Genomic DNA, 21,009 nt, shown 5'->3' with positions numbered 1-21,009 from the left:
TCAGCAATACTTGGTAGGTTTTTAATTATTTTAATATTTATCCGGTTACAGTTGATGAGGTAAAAAAGGTCTGTACAATAATTTCTCACATTAAACGATTTTTGAACACTCACTTATTTCAGTATTGCTCGCAAAATAATTTTATTAAATAATATATTTAAATGAATTGGTTCTTTTATCCACATATTAACTTAGTATTGTGAGGACGTTTCTTTACTCCACAAATATTATTGAAAAAGTATTAAGTTTTTCATTTATTTATATTTTTATTTATTATTATATTTTATAAGACCCATGCTATTTTCTTCACCCACATGTGGCATATAAAAATGCCACATAGGATGAATTTTTAATTTAATAAGATTATTATCCTCTATAGTAAAATAATAATACAAATTTTTAAAAAATACTTCACATTATCTTAAACCAGTAGAATTTTTTAATTAGTGATGGATAAAGTAATTATGTTAATTTAATATCTAATTTAATTTGGAATTTTAAAATTTTAAATGATTCACTCAAAAGACTATACAGGATTCATAACAAACCCTAAATACTATAATTGATAATATTTAAAAATAATTATTAATATACGTGCATATTCAAGAAAGTTTTTATACGATTTTGAACTTTAAATTAAAAATTTATAGATTTTTAATTTTAAAAAATGATATACCACTCTATTTCCTAAATGAGGAATAAAAATTAGATAATAAAAGAGAGAATAAAATTAAATTATTAATTTCCTATTTTCAACTTTCTTTCACTAAATACTTTTTAATTTATTTCAAGTTAAACTTATATAGCAAAAATATCTAAAACCATGAAGTATTGGATGCAATAGTAAAACACATTACACTCTCAAGAACAAAACACAAGTAACATTGTTGAAAAACCAACCACATCCCAAAAGATTGGTCTATTAGTCTTCATGGACCATAAAATAAATATGATCATAAATACTTAAAAATAATAATAGAAAATATCACTTTTTATGACATCAAGGCTAATAATGTAAATTCACACTCAACACAAGTATTTAGTTTATTTGTAGGGATACCGAAAAGATTAGCCTTCATGGATAGTAAAATAAATATGATCATAAATACTTAAAAAATAATAATAGAAAATATCACTTTTTATGATATCAAGGCTAATCATGTAAATTCACACCCAACACAAGTATCTAGTTTTATCTGTAGGGATACCCAAAAATTTAGTCTTCATGGATCATAAAATAAATATGGTCATAAATACTTTAATATTAATAATAATAGAAAATATCACTTTTTTTATTATCAAGGCTAATAATGTAAATTCACACTCAACACAAGTATCTAGTTTTATTTGTAGGGATACTCGAAAGATTAATCTTCATGGATCGTAAAATAAATATGGTCATAAATACTTGAAAAATAATAATAGAAAATATCACTTTTTATGATATCAAGGCTAATCATGTAAATTCACACTCAACACAATTATCTAGTTTTATTTGTAGGGATACGAATACAGTAAAAATGGAGTAAAAAAATGAGGTATCTAGGTTGCAAATTAGAAATAGTGTTATTAAGTGTAGAGCAAACTCACTATAGAAAGAGTCTAAAGACAAATATGGGACTATGGAAATCAAAAAAGTTACCTTTACCATCTAGAGACTGTAAATATATATCTTCTCTCGGTTCTTCTCGTACTCCGGTTTGCGTTGCGTATTCTAATGCCATCTCGTAATCCACCTGCAAATGTCGAGACCGTAAAATATCAACTATTTTACAGAATGAACATATGGAGATATTGCAAGCAAACAACATAAAACTCACCTTTTCAACATGTTGAGTGAGCTTTTCATATAGTGTTTCTTTGGTAATCAAATGATCGGATACTTTTTGAAGAATATCTGCATCTCCTTCCTCGTAACGTTTCTTTTTCGATGCATGTGACTTTGCCATTTCTTGCAAAACATTGTAAACGGCATTTGAGGCATCGGGGATATACCTGTGCAGTAGGTTGTTACATTTTTTATCGGTTTAAGCTAAATGAAGAAGAAATGCCATTCGTATAGGGCAAGGGACTTGAATTTACTTGCTCAAATTTCGTTTTCTCTCTTGTTGTTCACGCGCCTGCATTTTCTTTACTATTTTCGACTTCAGCTGGATGCAGCATTGCTGAATTGCAGACTGAAAAAAATCAGGTTGTTAGTTTATTCGTTATATTCGTTATATTCGTAACGGAAATTTTGATGCAGAAATTAGAAAAGAAAGCTTCCTCACTTTGACAGCACTAGCTATTTCGCTGATATCATCCCCGATGTACTCCTTTCCAGTCCCTTTAAACGGAATTTTCGTGCTTACAATACTCACAAAGACACCAATTTTATCTTGTGTTTGGTTGATCTTGTAATTATTCCAACTGATGATGAAAGTCCAGTTAGAAGCCTTGATTGCAATAACAGTTTTGACAATACTGTCATACAAAGTAAAAGAATCGTATGTGGTGTATCTTACCTGATTCTCTTTAGCGCAGTCCTCGTGACAACATCGCCACCTTGCTCAAAAAGAAGCGGTATTCGATTTGCAAATCGGAAAATATTCAAACCCTGGGATTTATGGAGTACTCGTTAGTTCAATTTTCTTGTACAATAACTATAGAGCACTAACAAAGTTTTACTTGTACAAAACCCTGCCACTCCCATTGACATTGTTTTTGAGAGAGGATAAAAATAACAGATTGCCGGAACAATGGGAAACGAAAATATACTTTGCTTTATCCATTCACTCAGGATTTTTTTGTCTTTTATCTTGCCAATTCAAAATGATATAGAAGTAAATAAACTTAAGTTTCAGGAATGCCTGCATTTACCTGTTTAACATCTTTTCCACCCACACTAACACCAGCTTCCACAATGAATGGGTGTCCCTCAAACACTTGAGCACTGTGTAAAATTGTAAAAAGAATCAATCATTTAGCCCAAAAATACGTATCCAACATTATCTTAGCAAGGTTTATAAACAATCCTGGTAGAAATCAGCCCACCAGGGCAAACCTGCCAGAATAAGTTGCAACCATGTCAGGATGTAGCTCCTTAATAATTCCTAACCGAAGATTGTATTCACCAGCAGGGCTTAGACACTGAAAGAAGCATCAAAGTTAACAAGGCAGTTGCATTATAGCTTAGAAGACAGGAAATTGAAATATCAAAGAAATGCAGCTTACATCACCACTGGGGTCATCGAATTTAGCTTGACGAAATAACTGGTGAATTCGAACAATTTGCTGATCGGTGAGAGATTTAACAGCCATTTTTGGACTAAATTCTGGACCCATTTCTCCTACAAAGTGAGCACAGCAATCACAATACAGATAAGGTCAAGATTCTAAAGACAAAACGATATCAACTAAGGCAGGAACATATATACTGCTGCCCCTTCAGAAAAATTCCAACCCTCAGTGAATTGACATAAATCATAAATGTCTCTCCACTCCACTAAAATTTTTTACATTTCAGATATATTGAAACTCAAAGTGATAGAACCCCTGCATTATTTTACATTTCTTTCATAAGATGCTTTCGAGGATCATTTTTACACCTCTGTAAATAGAAAAAATGGGTAAAAATGCAATTAACCTGAACAAGATAAGAAATAACATTGAATTCTTGCTCGAATGTGAAAAAGGGTAAAAGAAAAAACTCCCAGAGGAATGAATAGAGAATAACAAAAACCAACTCCAAAGTTAGATCTCCAGAAACTTCTTACCAATTAATCGCTCAGCAAGGGGTTTTCCAATATTTACAAATTCATGCTGAAGAAACTGCATTAGGTTTTGCTTTGAAGTTTCAGCAATAAGACGTTTGATTAGTAGTATGTCAACAGAAGAAGGATGGTGCTTTGTCTCAACAGGGACTGGAGGCATTACATCTGTCCTCCGTGCAAACTTTATGGTGACATTTTTACTGCATGAGGAAAGTAAAACACAAGAAACTTCAAACACAGTTGAGCAAAATTGTGTGCTTGTGTGTGAAGACCGATTGAGATAGAGAGAGAGCATACTCAGGGGCGTCCGATACAAACTTAAATAGAAATTGAGCATATGGGGTGATAACAGCCATTTGTCTCATATAATGCAATATCTTGGACTGCATATACAAACAAAATGATCTTTTAGCTAATGAAACAAAGGAGCACCAGCGGCTAATTTCAATCATCAAGGAAGTCTAAAATGTATAAACATCTTTAAAACTCAAATAAAATAATAAGAAAGGAGCGTCTGCTGCATACACGGTACGTTGTCCAATTTCCCTCAATGACCACTTGAATTTCTGCTCCATGCCATTTATCCTTGTTGTCACGTTTTTCATGCAAGTGAATGTGAGGAATGTTCCTGAAATTAAAAACTCCATTATGGTATAACTATGCACCAAACTCAGGAATATAACTCTTTATCATCAAATCATCATTGTGGGTTTTTCAAATATACCATAACCCTCAGAATAGATACAAAGAAGAGAATTCAGAGTACAGACATCTTTATGAACAAAAATATCCCAGAGTGAAAAATGCAGAGATAAATCAAATGAATATCTGTGGTTTATATTTACCAAAGAAATTGTTGTGGTTTATGAGAAAATTAAAAATACACCTTGCATTCAGATCATACCTATGAATGTCTATATCCAACCTACAGAATGAGAGATAATTTTGACCCCTCATTGATGATGAGATCTCAATCGGCAGGCCTGTACTCATTTTGGACCAAATTAATGCCTGCATGAATACAACTTCAGTAAATTCAATATGTTCCAAACCACGATAGCAAGAAGTAGGAGCCAAATTACATAATTATTCTCTTAACAGTTTTGTTCGATCATAAGCAGGGAAACTAAAATTGAATTGCTTTGAGGTATGATGTCCTATGGGCACTCCACTGCCTGTTCCAGACATTGAACGGTTCCATGGAGGAGAATATTTTCACAAAGATGCAAGATAAATCACAACTGAACATGCAACCTATAGTATGCCCAGCATAAAAAAATTAAGCAATTAAAGCAAGGCACACATGTCAGAAGTATTACCATTTTTGCACCAAGACCAAACTTCCCTCGTGTCTGTTTCAATCCATACTTTGTGCCAGACAGAACTGCATAAACGAGCATTCAGGCAGGGTTAAAATGGAAGTGGAATAAATCGTCTACAATAAGAAAAACGTCAACCAGCAGTTGTATCAAAACCAATCAAGAACTTAATGCCATAAGTAATTTGAACCTCGTCCAAACATGTTTGGGATGTCATCATGTGGCATGCCTCTTCCATTGTCCTGCATTTCAAAAACTCCATTCAAGAGATTTAGACCAAAGGAAAAGTTTTAGAAAGTCATTTACAAGTAGAACAATTTTCTCAAAGTTAAAACACAAAATTCCAATACAGTAAGGAAGGTTGAGATGGGTAGTAATTATACCCTGCATGTCACCCTGTAAAAAGAAGCTTCGCCTCGACCCTTGGAACTCTTGGAAACCGCATGTTCTTTGACTTTCTTCCCAAGGGCAGCATTCTTTGCTTGTATTTCTTGAGCTCGAGCTTCTTTTGCTAGCCTTTTCTGAAAGAGTGGAAACAAATTGGAGCAGGAGAGTGAGAGATCACAGACAAACAGCTAAGAGAAGACTTCTTGAATGCCTTACAACAAATTGATTGCATAACAAGCAGTTGGAGAAAACACCATGCTATAATTTTCAAATGGAAAAAGATTGCAAATCTAACCACTTTAACACATCAAGTGAACTTAACACATATAGAACTCCAAAACATAAGTAACTACATAGTTCAATCAGGAAACTGAAAACAAAAGAGAATGCACGTTAGAAGGCGCAGATACCTCACGGGCCTTAGCTGTCTCATAATCATCATATAATGCTTCATCAACACGTTCTCTATCAACAAGCCCAATCATGGAATTGAATTTACTTTTGACAATCTCTTCTCTGCAACAGCAACGCGGATTTAAGGAGAAAACAAATAAATATATACTTCCACTAATTGCAAAAATGATAGCTAAAAGCAATTTCTCTAAAGCTTACATTGTTATTTCTATCACTGGAAGCTCAGATATTGCTTCTGCTGAATCTAACGCATTTTCAACTAATTCTCTGACGGTTGTGTATAGACATTTCCCAGGCTGAAATCCAAGCAGAAGTAAATCATACAATATATAAAATCTTAAAAAAAAATCACTTAAAAAATAAAATAAAATAAACTTCCGTGATCTGTACTTAAATTTATAGTGTAATAATTGCAAAGCTACTAAAATGAGTCTTCAAAACTTTTTTCAAAATTTTCAAACGCAATTTTCTCCTAATTCCAATTTCATGTAAAAACAAAACAAATTTTAAAGGAAAAAGAAAGAAAAACGTAATTTACATTATCAAAACCAGCAATGTTCTTGTTCTCTGCGAAGAACTCAGCAGGAGACTCTGCATAAACCAAACAAAATTAAAAAGTTAAGAAAGCAAATTAATCTCAGTATAATCCACCAATCCACAAACGTAAATACATATATACAAGCGCAAATCGTATAAATATGTACGCACTTTGCTTAAGAATGCTTTCTTTTGCTTTTTTTGGAGTTTTTGATTTGCCTTTCTTCGTCTCTGTTGGACTTTCACTTTCCATTTCAAATTCTCCGAGAAACAAAAAAAAATGTAAAATTAACCAAAAAAATCAAGATGAAATGTTAAGAAATGAAATACAATAGCAGATTCAGGGCAAAAATGGAGATTTTTGAGAAATGTTGGAGCAAAAAAAAATTAAATTAGGGTTAGTAAAGAAAGCTTTTCATAGCGTGCGGTCATTTGTATGATAAATTATTGTGCGCGCCATTTTGTGCTTTTGTTTTTTCAAGTTAAATAAATTAGACGATTCCTAATTTCCCGCCAAAGCTTTTTTTTTGGTTTCGATTTTTGCTTAGGGATGGTTTTTCGGCCCGAATCTGATTTGGGATTCGGGCTCGATTTTTTTACGTCTTACCTTGATTTATTCTGAATCCGGATTTATTTTTAAAAAATTAGTATGATTAAAGTATCTTTATATTCGTTTTACAATTTATAAAAATTGTTTTAGAATTTATAGTTGTCTTTTTAAATAACATCATCTCTAGGATTCGAGCTTGAATTTTCTTTTTTAGATTTCGAATCCTATTTGACTTGCCTCGAAATATTAAATAACTTTTAGAGTTAATTGCACCAAACATTTCCAAACTATAATTTTTCGTTCTAAATTGATCCTCAAAATTTAAAACATTCTAATTACATCGTTAAACCATTCATATTATATCACCAGTCCTTCTATTATTAAAACTGTTAAATGAAATGTCAAATCTTATATTACATAATTTAAAATAAAATTTTAAAAATATATTCCCAAATAACTTTTAAAAGTTAAAACTAAAATAAATTAAAATAAAAAATAGAGTAAATGATAAAGTTTCGTGAAAGTTTTGAAAATCTTAAAACCAAAATTTTTAAAGAAATATAATTTATAAATATTGAGAGTTAAAGTTGTTATTATCCCAATTTTAAAAATCACATTGTTAACAAACCGGTAGCTATTATTAAATTAAATTATAAATTTCATTGTAGTTTAATATAATTATATGTTAAATAATGTATTTTCAACTAATATATTTTAATTTTTTTTGAAATTACAAGTTCAACTATATTACAATTACAAATAATACATTCTAATAATCATAATATATCCAAACTTATTAAAATAAATTTATATAAGACCCAATGTGGATATAAAAAGACTATACATAATTAATAAGAGTGAGACTCGACCACTGAAATTTTAAAATTCATAAGATCTTAATTTTACTATTAAACTAAGACATTAAGTTGAGTTTAGATAATTACAAAATTTTATTTCGTAAATTAAAAATCGAGTCTAATAATAATCAAATCAAATTTAATAAAACTCGTGAAAGTTGTCAACTTTCTTGTGGGTCACATGGGAGTATGGTTTTAACTTAATTGTGAAACTATTTATATATAAATATATCAATTCAATCTCTATTATTATAGGATCTTACAATTTAGTCTAAATGAATTAATTTAGTGATGATTTTGTAATTTTGTAAAGTTAAGTGATCAAAACTTAAATACACTAGTAATTTAGTGACTTTGGTGTAGTTTACCAAATTCTTAAAATAAGGAAGAAAAATCAAACCCATTGCAACTACGGTGGAACATAAACTAAAATAAATATGAACTTAAATACGGTGGAACATAAACTAAAATAAATATGAACAAAAACTCAACATAATTTATATTTGGAATCTTAAAATTCTTGAGATCTTATCTTGGGTTCAGATAATTACAAAATTTTATCTCAGTAAATTAGAAATCGAGTCAAATCAAATATATTTAAGTAATAATCAAATCAAGTATAATAAAATAGAGGTTAAATTTTTCCATAAGTCCCTATACTCTTTACAAATTTGAAATTTAATCGTACTTATATTAAGATTTTAAAATTCAGTCCAGTTGTTAACACTGTTAATTCTTTTTTATTAAATTGGCTGGTGTGACATTTGAAATTAAAATAATTCACTTAGTAGTAATGTAACTAAAAAATAACATTGTAATGAACTTGAATTTAGCAAAATAATTTTAACAGTTTTAACAGTTGGACCTAAATTCTAAAATCTGAAAAAGTAGATAAATTAAATTCCTAAAGTTAAAAATACTAAATTCTAAATTTATAAAGAGTACAAAATTTATGACATATTTTAACTTAAAACCAACCCATCAATTTTTGGCTTTTTCATTTATTTTTTATTTTTTATTTTGTAAAAATACTACTTTCTCTTATCTCTAATCCTTTTTAAAAGAAATGGGAAAGAAAGTGAAAGTTGCCAATTTTCTTGTGGGTCACATAGGAGTTTTGGTTTTAATTGTAAAACTGTTTATATTTAATTGTATAAATTTAGTCCTTATATTATAGGTATGTTATCAATTTAGTCCTCTATTATTATAATTTAGTCTTTGTATTATTAAAAATTTAAATAAGACCAATTTTTAACAAAATTAACATTCATCTTTTAAAGTAATTCTACGCCATTTAAATAAATTTGTGTACGATTAATATTTTAACAATTTAAACGTCATATTTCATACAGATCATGCTTGTCAATTTTGATGTAAATCAAAAATTTTAACTTGTTATTTTATGTAAAAACTATCAAACATTTAATAAAATATTAATATATACAATATTTTAAATTGATATCATAAAGATGACAGATCAATTGGATATTTAAATGTTTAACAAGTACAATTATATTAATAAAATTAATATATATAATCATATTTTAACGATTAAACCATTAAAATATTAATCATGTAAAAATATATAAAGAATGAAAAATTTTAAATTAATTTTTTTAAACAATAAATGTTCATTTTATTCAACTAAATAAAACTAGCCTGATATTTCTAACACAAATTTGTGCCAATAAAAATAATTTAACTATGCTTTGCCTTATAGGGACAAAAGCATTATAGAGACTTTGTACTAAAAATTAAATTATATACTGTCCCATTTACTCAAAAGCAAATAAATCAATTATTGTATGATACATTAAAGAACAAACAAATATAATTGAGAGAATAATCAAACAATTACATATACCATGCAACATATATTTTATTCTGAAATACCAAGACTGATATTTAATAGTAAAATGGATAAAAACTTAAAACAATGACCTATTTGCTATTTGATAAAAACACAAACTAGAGTTACAACGTGAAAAATTGTACGAGACAATACATTGCCTCCACTTAAGTCATACCATGTACTCAAAATGGTTAAATTGATGTGTTACAATCTTTTCTCAAAATAATGAGTGATCAAAATTGATTTGATTTGAAAAATTCAATAAAAATCTTGAATTAAATAGTTCAAGTTATTCGGATCAACTCGAATAAAAAATTAATTTTTTAGTTTAACTCGAATATAAATACACAAATCGAGTTATCCAAAAATCTGAATAAGAAAAGATAAACTACGTCATTTTGATAAATATTTCGATTCAATTTAAAAAAATTAATTTGAGTTCAATTGCTAAAATACGATTCATAGACTCAATAACTCCAAATTTTTAGACTCAAATTCAAAGTTCTAGTCAATCTTTGCTCCACTCCAACTTGCAAAGCATGTGCAAAAACCAAGACCCCAAAAAATGACATAAACCGCAATCATATTCTTACCAAAAGATATCCCTATTAAACAAGGACCAGAAACTCGTTACAAGTCAACCTAAAACTAGAAGGAAAAAAACCAATTTTTCCTGGTGCCCATGTTATTTGAACTAAGTTCAGATAGAATATGTCAATAAGGCTACACAGAGAATAGGGGCATCTAAGAACAGTAGGATTCAGATAAAAGCTAATAATGCCTTTTCCTTTAATAAAAATATGTCCTACATTGACCTACAAGCGATGTCAATCTGAAATTTGTTATAGCACAAATGGGCCTACTTCGGATCCGAAAAAGATATTGAACCTAAAGATGGAAAGGAACTTATTAGTAAAAATGGAGAAAGAAGTCCTGAGCAAATACTGCGCATTCTCTGTATTTTATTTATTACCATGAGGATAAATGCAAAAGCCTATCATCCTCATCTTAAGGGCATTTTCTTTGTATATATGAAGCTCCATGTTCTTCATACCTGTTACACAAATGCATTTAAAGATTTGAGTAATTTAAGATATACTACTATATTTACTGGTACCGGTCTTGAGAATATCAAGGTTGGGATAATAAGAAAATAATGATAAATATCAAAATTATACATGAACTTTGATACAATTTGCAATGTTGAACATCAACTTTAAATTGATGCATTTATATACATCAAACTTTAATTTTGGTTCAAATTTCACATTTTGCCAAACTTATTATCTATGTGATACGATTTTCTATTAAGACGCGTAAATTACTAACATGACAGTTTATTAGGTGTAAAATACAAACAAATAAAGTTAAATTATTTCCACCTAGATTTAGAAAAAAATACACTTGGGAAAAGTATTTCTTATTTACCTGCAAATCTGTTTTTTTTTAATCTTAGGTGGAAATAATTTAAATTTATTTGTTTTTTTTTAACTAATAAAATGCCATGTCAACAATTTTAACATGATTTAACGGAAAATTGTACCACATAGGTAATGGGGTTGTTGCGGGTCGAGTACTCCTTTCCCTTCCCCTTCTTCAAACTCAGATTTCTCTGATCAACGATAGAAAGATCCATTTTGCATTATTTATTCAATTCTGGTAAGAATCAATGGATTGTGCTGAAGGTTCAAAATCCATTGGATTAAAAATTTCGATAAATCAATTTTGAAATGCTTTTTCTATGAAATGTGAAAATTGAACCAAAATTGAAGTTTGATGTATACAATCACACCAAATTAAAGTTGATGTATAACATTGCAAATCGTATCAAAGTTCCATGTATAATTTTGGTATTTATTCCAAAGAAAAAAAAAAGTGAAACTTGACGATATGCATTGGAACCATGGTAAAGAAAAAAAAAGGAGCAAACATGATTTGCTTACTCTGACTTGGAGAACCACATTTGCTGGAATGAACCGAGAGATGCCAATATACTCCCTCCTATCCAAACACTGTTTACACACATGTTAAAAGCATTTAATGAGAGCAAGAAAAACAAAATTTCTTACTAAAAATTTGCACAAGCAGCTTATGCTAAGATAGGCAACTATAAAAGGTATTTAAGTTGTAGTAATCTGGTGACGAATGGATTAAATTATGTCTACTTTGGTGAATGTTAATCAATTCACTATGGTTTTTAATCATTCCATTTATAGATGCACAGATTTTACATTTTCTGTTTCCTTTTTGCACGTTCCATTCTCTAGAGATTCTCAACATCTTGACAATAGCTCCCCTTTCCAATATTTCTGCTTTTCCGATTATAGTACGTTGTACCTGCACCAACTAGTTATTCTTTTCTTTTTTCATCAGTTTACCAAATTGGTCTATCCTTTGGGAAGAAATGATATATGCACTCAAGTAAAAAAAATTGGCTTCTTAAAAATGGAATTTTATTCATCTTCCTACTCGCTAAAACCTTCCAACTGCAAGTTGGTTTCTGAGATAAAATCATGCTGACGACAACATACATGTGAGAGTAGATACTGGTTCTAGCATTACTAAGGAGAACAAAATGACCATTAAGGTAGAAGCCCCCAAGATTCTAAATTTCTAACATGGGGGACATATAACCTGTATCATGCAATTCAGACTTTCAAAGTATGCTATGGAATAAGCCACAATCATTAGTTAACCACATGGGAGTGAGTTCAAACAAATGAAACAATGAACCCTCCAACAAAGACTATTGATGATGGCTAAAAAAATAAAACAAAACTTCTTGAGACTAGAAAAGAATAGAAACTGCAAAGCGAAACAGATAAAACCAAAAAAAGATAGATCAGACTACAGCGAACCTGAATCTTCTTTCTGTTGCATTTCCACTTGCCAGTACTTTAACTCTAGCAGCTTGAGGAGATTCCTTCATATTGACAGACAATGACGGTGTTATTTTGCTACCAAAATTTTAAGTTTACCAACATTCAGAAGTAACCTCAAATAATCTCTATTGCTAAATTTTAAGTTTATTCTACCAATGCGCAGAGCTAACCTCAAAAAATCTCCCTTGTCCATTCATCATGACAACTACTTGTCAATGAAAATTATTTATACAAGTCATTTCAATTTGAGGGCCCAAACAAACTCAAGAGTGAGAATTTGTGTGATTGTATGTACGTGTAGGTGCACTGCACATGTGTTACACACAAAGGAGATCTACATCATGATCTATGAAGCACATACAAATGGCAAGCCCTTTTATACCAGTTTTTGCAGAAGCAAATATAATAATTATGCTGGATTAGAGCTGACAAAATTGACCCCAACCAAACCTAACCCAAATTTAAAACGATCCAAATCCAAATGACACCAAATATATGAAATGATCCAATATTTGATTAAGCAAAATCCCACCCTATCCATATACTAGATTTTAAATTTTAAAAATCCCCATATCACATAGTACCTGTGCACGGTATTTGTGCTTCTCTTACAGCAATTAAATGACATTTCAGAGTGGAAATAAAGGCCAAAAAGACCATTGTTAATGAAATTATGATGGTCAGAAATCAAGTTTTCATTGATTATTCAAAACCATAAAAAAATTACTAAAACAAAAGAAATAAAAATGCAACATGGAATCAAAGCTTTATGGTCATAATCGAAAAGAAAAAAAAACCACCTCAAGCAAGTCTTTCTCAAGTCGTTCTTTCAACTGTTGCATTGATGCTGTACCACCTGCAAGCTGCAATATAAAGGGATAACAGACGTGGTGATATCAGTGGTGAAAGAATATCTATGAATTAGAAGATAATTCATGTTTAACAATTAGATTATCAAAAACATATATTTCATCCACTCACCGTACAGGAATAATCTACTAGTTTTGGAATATAATATTCAAAGCAACACAAGTTAAGAAAAATTATCAGAGCACTGGAGCATAGGCATGCTTGGACGTAATTGACTTACCAATATGCTGCCAAACAGTTCTTTCCGAATGTCCACATCGCATCTATTAATGCTTTCTATGACCTGCAAATATTAGTGAAATGCTTCAGTAATCCTTGTAAAAATACAAGAAAGAGGTTGATAGTAAAGGCAATGCATGAAAGTAAATGAGCATACCATTTGTGGCAAACCACGAACAGATGGAGAAATCTCAGCAAAATTGTCCATTCCAGGAATAGTCTAATAACATACAGGAAATCAGAAACGATGTTGACATACACACTCAAATTATTATTAATGTAACAGTATAGTTATGCAAGCAACACAATTAACAAACTACAAAAAAGGAAAAAACTCCAACAACTTGATTTCCCTATGTTTATGTTACCACCAAGAATTGCAGGTCAGCTAAGAAACCAGAAGTAGCCAATTGAAAAGGCAACAATGAATTTAGGGAAAGATGATATTAACAAATCAATAAATTTTAGAAAAACATACATAATGGCCTGTTGATGGCACTTAATAATAATACTCCAAGTTTGCAGCAGCAATTCCAGGAACATAACTCCCAAGTGGTTTATAACAAAAGCTTCCTAGTGGTTTATAGTTCCCAGAGGAATAAGTATGCTAGACTAACCAAGTGATGGTAAATGACTCCTTTATATTTCATTAATACAAGCATAAGAATTAAAAATCTTACCAATTGAACACAACAGAAAAATTGCAAATTCAGAACCATGTACATCAGAAAAAAAATCCAAATAAGCACTTTACAAATAGACAAGACAAGAGGTCTTATAGCGGATGCATATATCTTTGGGACAAAAAGATATAACCTTTCTTATAATATACACATATAACCTTAGTTAATTTAATATTATTTTAAGAGTTCAATTCGTACAAGCTAGATATAACCTTTCTTATAATAGCAGGATACTTTAAATGTTTAGTATTAGACATTTAGAGTTATATTGGCAGGCACACAAAAAGCATGAAAGTTAACAAATGAGATCAGGGTCCTCCGAAGTCTGAAGGCCACCCACCTGAGCCAAAGGAGGGTTAAACAAAATATCAGGGATCTTGAATCTATCAGCGCCAATTTCAATTGTCCTGAAATAACATGATAGAAAATGCAGGATCATTAACATTAGTAATGATAGAAACTGAGATCCAAAGGCAATTTTGCTGTGCAGCTAAACAGGGTTAGACAATGGATTGTTACTACAAGTTGTCTGGTAAATGCATGGTGTGATAATGCCAAAAAAAAGAAGCAAGTAGCAAGTAGAGCCGTGTATCACTCAACTCAAGAATGCATAGCAAACAAAGCAAAAGGTGACCTGATTATGACAATAAAGCAACGCTAATAAACTTGTAAGAACTTACTGGCCATCAGGAAGCTCATATGGGGTCATTGGGATATTAGAATATGCACTTTCTGTAAAGAAAATGGCAATCATTCAGAATCAAATACAACATCAACAATGTGATTGAAAAGAGATTTTTAAAAAGTATAACATGGTAATTTTAATAATATGAGCATACGTAACATACAAACATAAAATAGGTAGAACAGGAAAAAGCGGCATGACTTTACAAGAAAATAAGATGAATGAATACAAACCATCATAGGGAGTATCTGGAGCTCGACATACACATTCCTTGATATCACTTGCAATTACTCTCTGTTGTAAGAAGATACACATAAGTATTACAGAAACAAACTTGTCTATTTGGAAAGGGGTAATAATGACTAAAGACAGACCTGGGAGTACAGCCTGTAAGATTCAGTTGTATGTGGAAAATCAACATCTACAGTCTGAGATTCCCAAAACCATAATAAAGAGAATTGTCAGAAAGCAATGTAGGCTATATCCTAGAAATTAAGAGGACCAATAAAAAGTGAAACCACTGGAGAAAATTGCAGTTTCAAGAAAACTTTTTTACTTTGACAAATCAATTAAATAAGAATGAGACAAGCATCATTGTCCACCATATAGCAACTCTTTTAAAGCTTGTTTTCCTTCTCTTTTGGGATCTAAGTTATAACAATACTCCATATACTCCAATACACTTTCTTTTTTCTCATACCATACGAAAAGATGAGGAAAGGATGTTTTATCAGTGTTTAATTTTGTTATATACTACTCCAAATTTGTTAATATTCAAATTGCTGAAAGACAATATTTTTGCTGTTTTTCAGTTCTCTAGCTTGCATATGTCTACATCACACAGACAGCAGGGAAAGATGCAATCTCCCATTTGCCACAGTCAAGCAGCATCAAGGATTTCAGAACCATATCGAAACTGATCAAAATGTGAAGCAGTCCCCAATATTGTTAAGGTGGGGGCCTTATTGGCAGACAACAAAAATAGTTAAGACCAGGGATTTAAATTGCGGTCGCGGTCGCGTTTTCGGTCGCATTTCGTTTATCGCGGTTGCGGACATAACGGATGCTATTGCGGTCATTGCGGGTATCGCGGTCGTGAATTTTACACTACTTATTGTGTATTGCGGGTATAGCGGGTTTCGGCAGTAGCGGTTTCGGACGGTGCCGCTACCGCTATATAACGGCCGCTATTTTGATAACGGACCGCTATCTTAAGACCCTTTTGACGAGGTGCATTTGGCTAGACACACACCTAGAACACCTAGGTCCACTTCTTTGTAAGGCAATAGGTGCAGAAAAGGTCAGCCAATTGAAGCTATCTTTAAGTTCTTTTATTTTTTTTTTATTATCTTTATTGACTGTACCTTTACTAATAGAAAATGAGATAATATCAAACTCAGTACTTCTTAATGTTTGAGTATTCAATAACAAGAACCACAAGGAATCATGCATTTGACTAACAAATAGTGGTCTTAGTACAACAGCAGAAGTTATACTTGGGATGACATGCATGCATGAAATTTGAGAAACTAAAGCAATTAATGACATAGACCTTAAATGGGTTCCAGTGATATTATAAAATACCTGGAAGACCCCTGGTTGTATTTCCTTTCTCTTAAAAGAGTACCTCGGTTTTATCTACAGACACCAGGGACAAAAAATATTTCAACTAAAGCAATGAAAAACGACATGGGAATTCTCACCAATTACTTATACCATCACTTACCACGATGCCTTTGCTTTCCAAGCTTTTCATCAAGCAATCAGTAAGAAATTCTCCTCCAATAGGAGAAGAAGACACTGCCTGTTATTGCAAAGAAAAAAGAAATAGCAGGGGAAAAGGGAGAAACAAAAAGACAGATCATCAGACTGGCAAAAGTTAGTGAGATATTCTTTTAAAATAAGTAATCAATCAAATGCTAAAGTTCTCACAGAAAAAAAATTATCCAGCAGGAAGTTCATTTTCAGAATAACAAATTCAAATCACTGCAGAATTTTGCTTTCCTAGAAAATAATTACTTAGCATAAGAAAATGATGAGTACAACAATGAACTAATAAAGCCAAGGTGCATAATTTAGCCTCAGTTATAAGTTTTTTAATAGAAGGAATTTGAAGCTCGACATAGCTGCTAAAGCACCTAATTCATGTTAAAAAACCTCAAGATAAAAATACTTCCCAAGAAAAGCTCTCCAATAGCTAAGTAAAAATTTTATTCCCTTTCCAGACTAATTCAACATTGAATAATTTGGGAAAAAAGAAATCTGAGCAGCAAAGTATCAACATGGAAGTAACAATATATGTAAATCAAGATGTCATGACCACCAAATCTATTTCTTTATAAGCAATAATTGGACAGTAGCATATAGGTGAAAATCAAGTAAAAGTTTTAAATTAAGTGGAAATCTTTCACTTTCCTAAAGGGAAAAAAGATGAGAGAGAGAGAGAGAGAAACACCTTTTGAAGAACATAACCATCATGTACTGGGGCAACAGTAGTTGATCCTCCACCACTGAAAGGTTTAACAGTTATTCGTAAAGACATGTTAGTAAAAGAACGCGAGGAAAATTATACCAGTATAGAGAAGTGGAGATACTGCTTCATTTATACGAAAGTAGACATAGGCAACTGATCCATAAATCTCAGATTCTCATAATTCACAGTCCAAATATGAAAATAAGCAACCTTTCAAGGTTCTCTCACTTTTCTACAGATTAATATTTAAGTTGAATGAGAGTTGTTGTTACTCTTACACGCAACTTCCAGCATTCTATATTCAACCTTCAACAAACTAATATTGACAGCTGGATAAAAGAAGTCCCAAAGGAAAAGAAAAGAATGGTAATAATAGGAGTAGGATCTGATGCCAGTAATATCAGTCCGAGTTCAGTATAGTTTCTGTTGGAAGATGGCTATTTTATTTATTTCCTGTTTTGTAATGCGTAATATCAATCCTTGGTTTAAGTGATGGTTTCCAGATTTAGGTTCTGAAGCCCACAGCCTCTCTAGGCTATTTATGTACCATTCTTTCATCAAATAAACAACATGGAACATTGTCTTTGCCTCTGTTTCGACACGGTATTAAAGCCACTCTCTGATTACCGAAAATTTTAAGAATATAAATCAAACCTATCAACAACAACAGAGGTAGCACGTCCTGATGCAAAAGATGTAAGAACCTGAAATAGAAAAGAACTGCAATCAAAAACCAAAGTTTAAAAAAAAGAGTTGGAAATTAGGAAAATAGTAATACCGCATTCTTCGCCAAAAACAAAGCAGGAACTTTGTACTTTTCGAACATGAGTTCTGCTGTCCTGTTAGATTTTAACAAAACCAAACATGTTTTCAGATTGGTAAAAGTAAAAAATAAAAAGCAAAGAAAATTGACTAAAGCTTGAGTGCTGCGAAATTCTGACCTCTCCCTCTGTTGTTGAGTGTTGGAAGAAGGCTCAGCAAGTAGCATTGGATGTTCCTTCGGATCAACGAGTAAACAATCCTTTAAAGCATGATCCCATATGCTATCAACAATATCCCAATCAACAACAACCCCATCCTTTAGGGGTGACACCACCTGACAAACGCAAACAGGTCTTAACTAACTAATACAGCAAAAATAGATAAATGGTAAATAAACAAATGAACTAATATGAAAAAAGCAAGCAGCATCAAGCACTTAACCGACCTCCATATGGTCACGACGAAAACCCAAGGCTTGAGAGCCTACATACAACCTGCGTTTTCCCTTGGGTTTGTTGGAATCAACATTATTGTTGTTAGTCTCAGAATCGTTGTTTTCTTTGTCATCATCAGCATCCATTTGATCAATGCACCCCACAACCTTAACAAACAAACAAACAAAAGCAAAACAAAACAACATGAACATGAGCAATGAAAAACTATGTGGGTAGGTCGAAAAATAACTCAAAAAATTAAAAAGAATGAAGCTTGGACTTGTCTTACAGAGGGAAATACAGCCTTGGGAGCATCTTCACCGGCATAACCAGCTTTGCAAGTGTGAGACCCTAAATCTATCACTATAGCCGATACCTCATCTGTGCATGTCAATTATTATGTTCTGTTACTTAATTTTAACAAATAAGTAAGCAAATCATCACATTAACCAAAAAAAATAGAAGATGCAAAGCAAAATTAGGCTCAATTTTCGCCCTACTTACCTCCTCCATACATGGCTGCAACTCACAGTCACAGTGAAAGCAAGCGATACAAGCGGGAACAGAAAAGTGTAGAGGAACTGGAAGAGGGAAGAGCGGCAGCGCAGATGTGGTCACCGGTCACGGAGGGGATAGAGTGGCGGCGAAAGTTCGGTCGGCGGCGGCGTGGGAAAGAGTTCCTCTATTTTTTCTATGATTGTGATTTGGGCTTTTAGGTTTTGATGATTTTCCAACTCCTTTAGGTTAATTGGGGTTCCTTCCACCCTTTTGCAGTTTTATGGCCTGTAACGTTTTTTTTTTAGGTTTTAGGGTTAATTTCACAAAATATCCTCAAATTATGACTTAAATTTTATAATGGTCCATATACTTCAAAACTTTCTCATTAAGTCCTCAATATATCAGAGTTGTATCAATCAAATCCTTCTGCCATCAACTTGGACATTAAAGGTACTCTTGATTAAGCGGAAAAGAGAAAAATTTTAAGTGTGCTTGGTGAGAATGAAAAGTGACAAAATAAAATAGTAAAAACGATCATTTTACATCATAGTATATAAAACAAACCATTTTAAATTAAAATGACAAGAGAAAAGAAAATGAGAAAGAGATAAATTAAACATTCAAAATTATACATTTTCAAAAAATATTTTATTTTTTCTCGTTTTCAACTCTAATAAGTCATGAATCGAAAGAAAATTTTTTCCATATTTCCACAAAGCAGACCAATAAAAAGAACATTTTATATATTTTTGCTTTTCTACTATTTTAATTTTTCATCTTTCTATTTTTTCGATCTTTCGAACAAAATTTATTAGTTTGGATTTGACATGAATTATTTTTTAAAACACGTAGGTCAATTTTAATTAATACATATGTACTCTACTACATAGACAACTTGTATCTAATGTGTTAATAGCATATATGCCGCTAAAATTTAAATAGGCTATTTCTTTTCTTTTTTTAATAAAAAATGGTTATATTCAACTCATCCACACAATAAATATGAACCAATATTTTCAAAACTGAACCAACGGTAAAATTGGGTCACCGATTCAATCCCAACAATTAAAAAAAATCCAAAAAAAATTATAAACACAAATAAATAACAAATTTAATATATATAATTTTTATTTTTTTTATGTTGGGTTTTACCGATTTGTGTTTGATTTTATAGGTATAGACTAATAACTTGGACCAAAAAGTCACCATTTTTTTACTACTTCAACTTATTTTGGTTCTCAGTTCAATGGTAGTTCTAAGTGGTTTGCTCAAAACTCAGTTCAATACCCTTGTCTGAACTAGTACACTCGCCAAATTGCAATCCAATCGGTCTGGTTCCAACATCGGTGTAAACGTGTTTAAAATTTGATACAATTGTTTTAAATACGATCCACATCAAAATTTAAACTAACATCAACCCGAGTTAACATTTAATGCCTAATTAAATGACTAAATCGATAGAAGGAACTAGTAGTTACAATATCAACACTTTGAAAACTCAATTAAAATATTTTGAAATTTAGAGAATATGAGTAATTAACCTTAATAATTTATAAAATCGAAAACTATTTTTAGCACTTTTCATTTAAAAATATCAATGTGTATATTTACCCAATTTCTTTTTCGTTCACTCATTGTAGCAGTTGCTTTATTTTCCCTTTTTTTGGGGGTACATAAGTTGCTTTGTTTTCTACATGAGTTGACGATCAATTTTTAGAGTCACAAGCATTATGTCCAAGATGACAATAATTTAGGGCTTTAAGACAAATTGGCTTTAAATTAGTTTTTTTTTTTTTTTCATTTTGGCATTGAAATTATTTTCTTTATACTTTAGT

The 21,009-nt window shown here is 31.3% G+C and overlaps 2 protein-coding genes across 2 annotated transcripts; both read right to left on the bottom strand.

Moving 5' to 3' along the window:
- Positions 1-1,419: 1,419 nt before the first annotated feature.
- LOC105782712 (DNA topoisomerase 6 subunit B) lies at positions 1,420-6,794 on the bottom strand. Its single transcript, XM_012607641.2, has 19 exons — positions 6,581-6,794; positions 6,411-6,463; positions 6,071-6,168; positions 5,869-5,974; positions 5,455-5,592; positions 5,262-5,313; positions 5,072-5,136; positions 4,657-4,763; positions 4,278-4,380; positions 4,050-4,135; positions 3,756-3,952; positions 3,214-3,329; positions 3,044-3,129; positions 2,860-2,932; positions 2,505-2,596; positions 2,271-2,409; positions 2,083-2,177; positions 1,821-1,995; positions 1,420-1,736 (listed from the first exon to the last, which is right to left on the bottom strand). The coding sequence occupies exons 1-19, from the start codon at positions 6,660-6,662 to the stop codon at positions 1,590-1,592; spliced, it is 2,010 nt and encodes a 669-aa protein (XP_012463095.1). The 5' UTR covers positions 6,663-6,794; the 3' UTR covers positions 1,420-1,589.
- Positions 6,795-10,234: 3,440 nt separating this feature from the next.
- On the bottom strand, positions 10,235-19,430 carry LOC105782713 (actin-related protein 4). The gene is made up of 20 exons (XM_012607643.1): positions 19,181-19,430; positions 18,966-19,057; positions 18,688-18,843; positions 18,422-18,576; positions 18,259-18,319; positions 18,135-18,184; positions 17,463-17,517; positions 16,734-16,811; positions 16,592-16,645; positions 15,382-15,435; positions 15,241-15,301; positions 15,003-15,054; positions 14,663-14,729; positions 13,797-13,859; positions 13,641-13,703; positions 13,351-13,413; positions 12,527-12,591; positions 11,612-11,680; positions 10,642-10,722; positions 10,235-10,556 (listed from the first exon to the last, which is right to left on the bottom strand). Exons 1-19 carry the CDS (start codon positions 19,191-19,193, stop codon positions 10,677-10,679), a joined length of 1,317 nt encoding a protein of 438 aa, XP_012463097.1. The 5' UTR covers positions 19,194-19,430; the 3' UTR covers positions 10,235-10,556; positions 10,642-10,676.
- Between the last annotated feature and the right edge of the window lie 1,579 nt (positions 19,431-21,009).

Source organism: Gossypium raimondii, chromosome 13, assembly GCF_025698545.1.
Source record: "Gossypium raimondii isolate GPD5lz chromosome 13, ASM2569854v1, whole genome shotgun sequence".
Taxonomy (NCBI): domain Eukaryota; kingdom Viridiplantae; phylum Streptophyta; class Magnoliopsida; order Malvales; family Malvaceae; genus Gossypium; species Gossypium raimondii.
The sequence above is the reverse complement of the archived record's forward strand: the minus strand, read 5'-3'. Positions and strand labels throughout refer to the sequence as shown.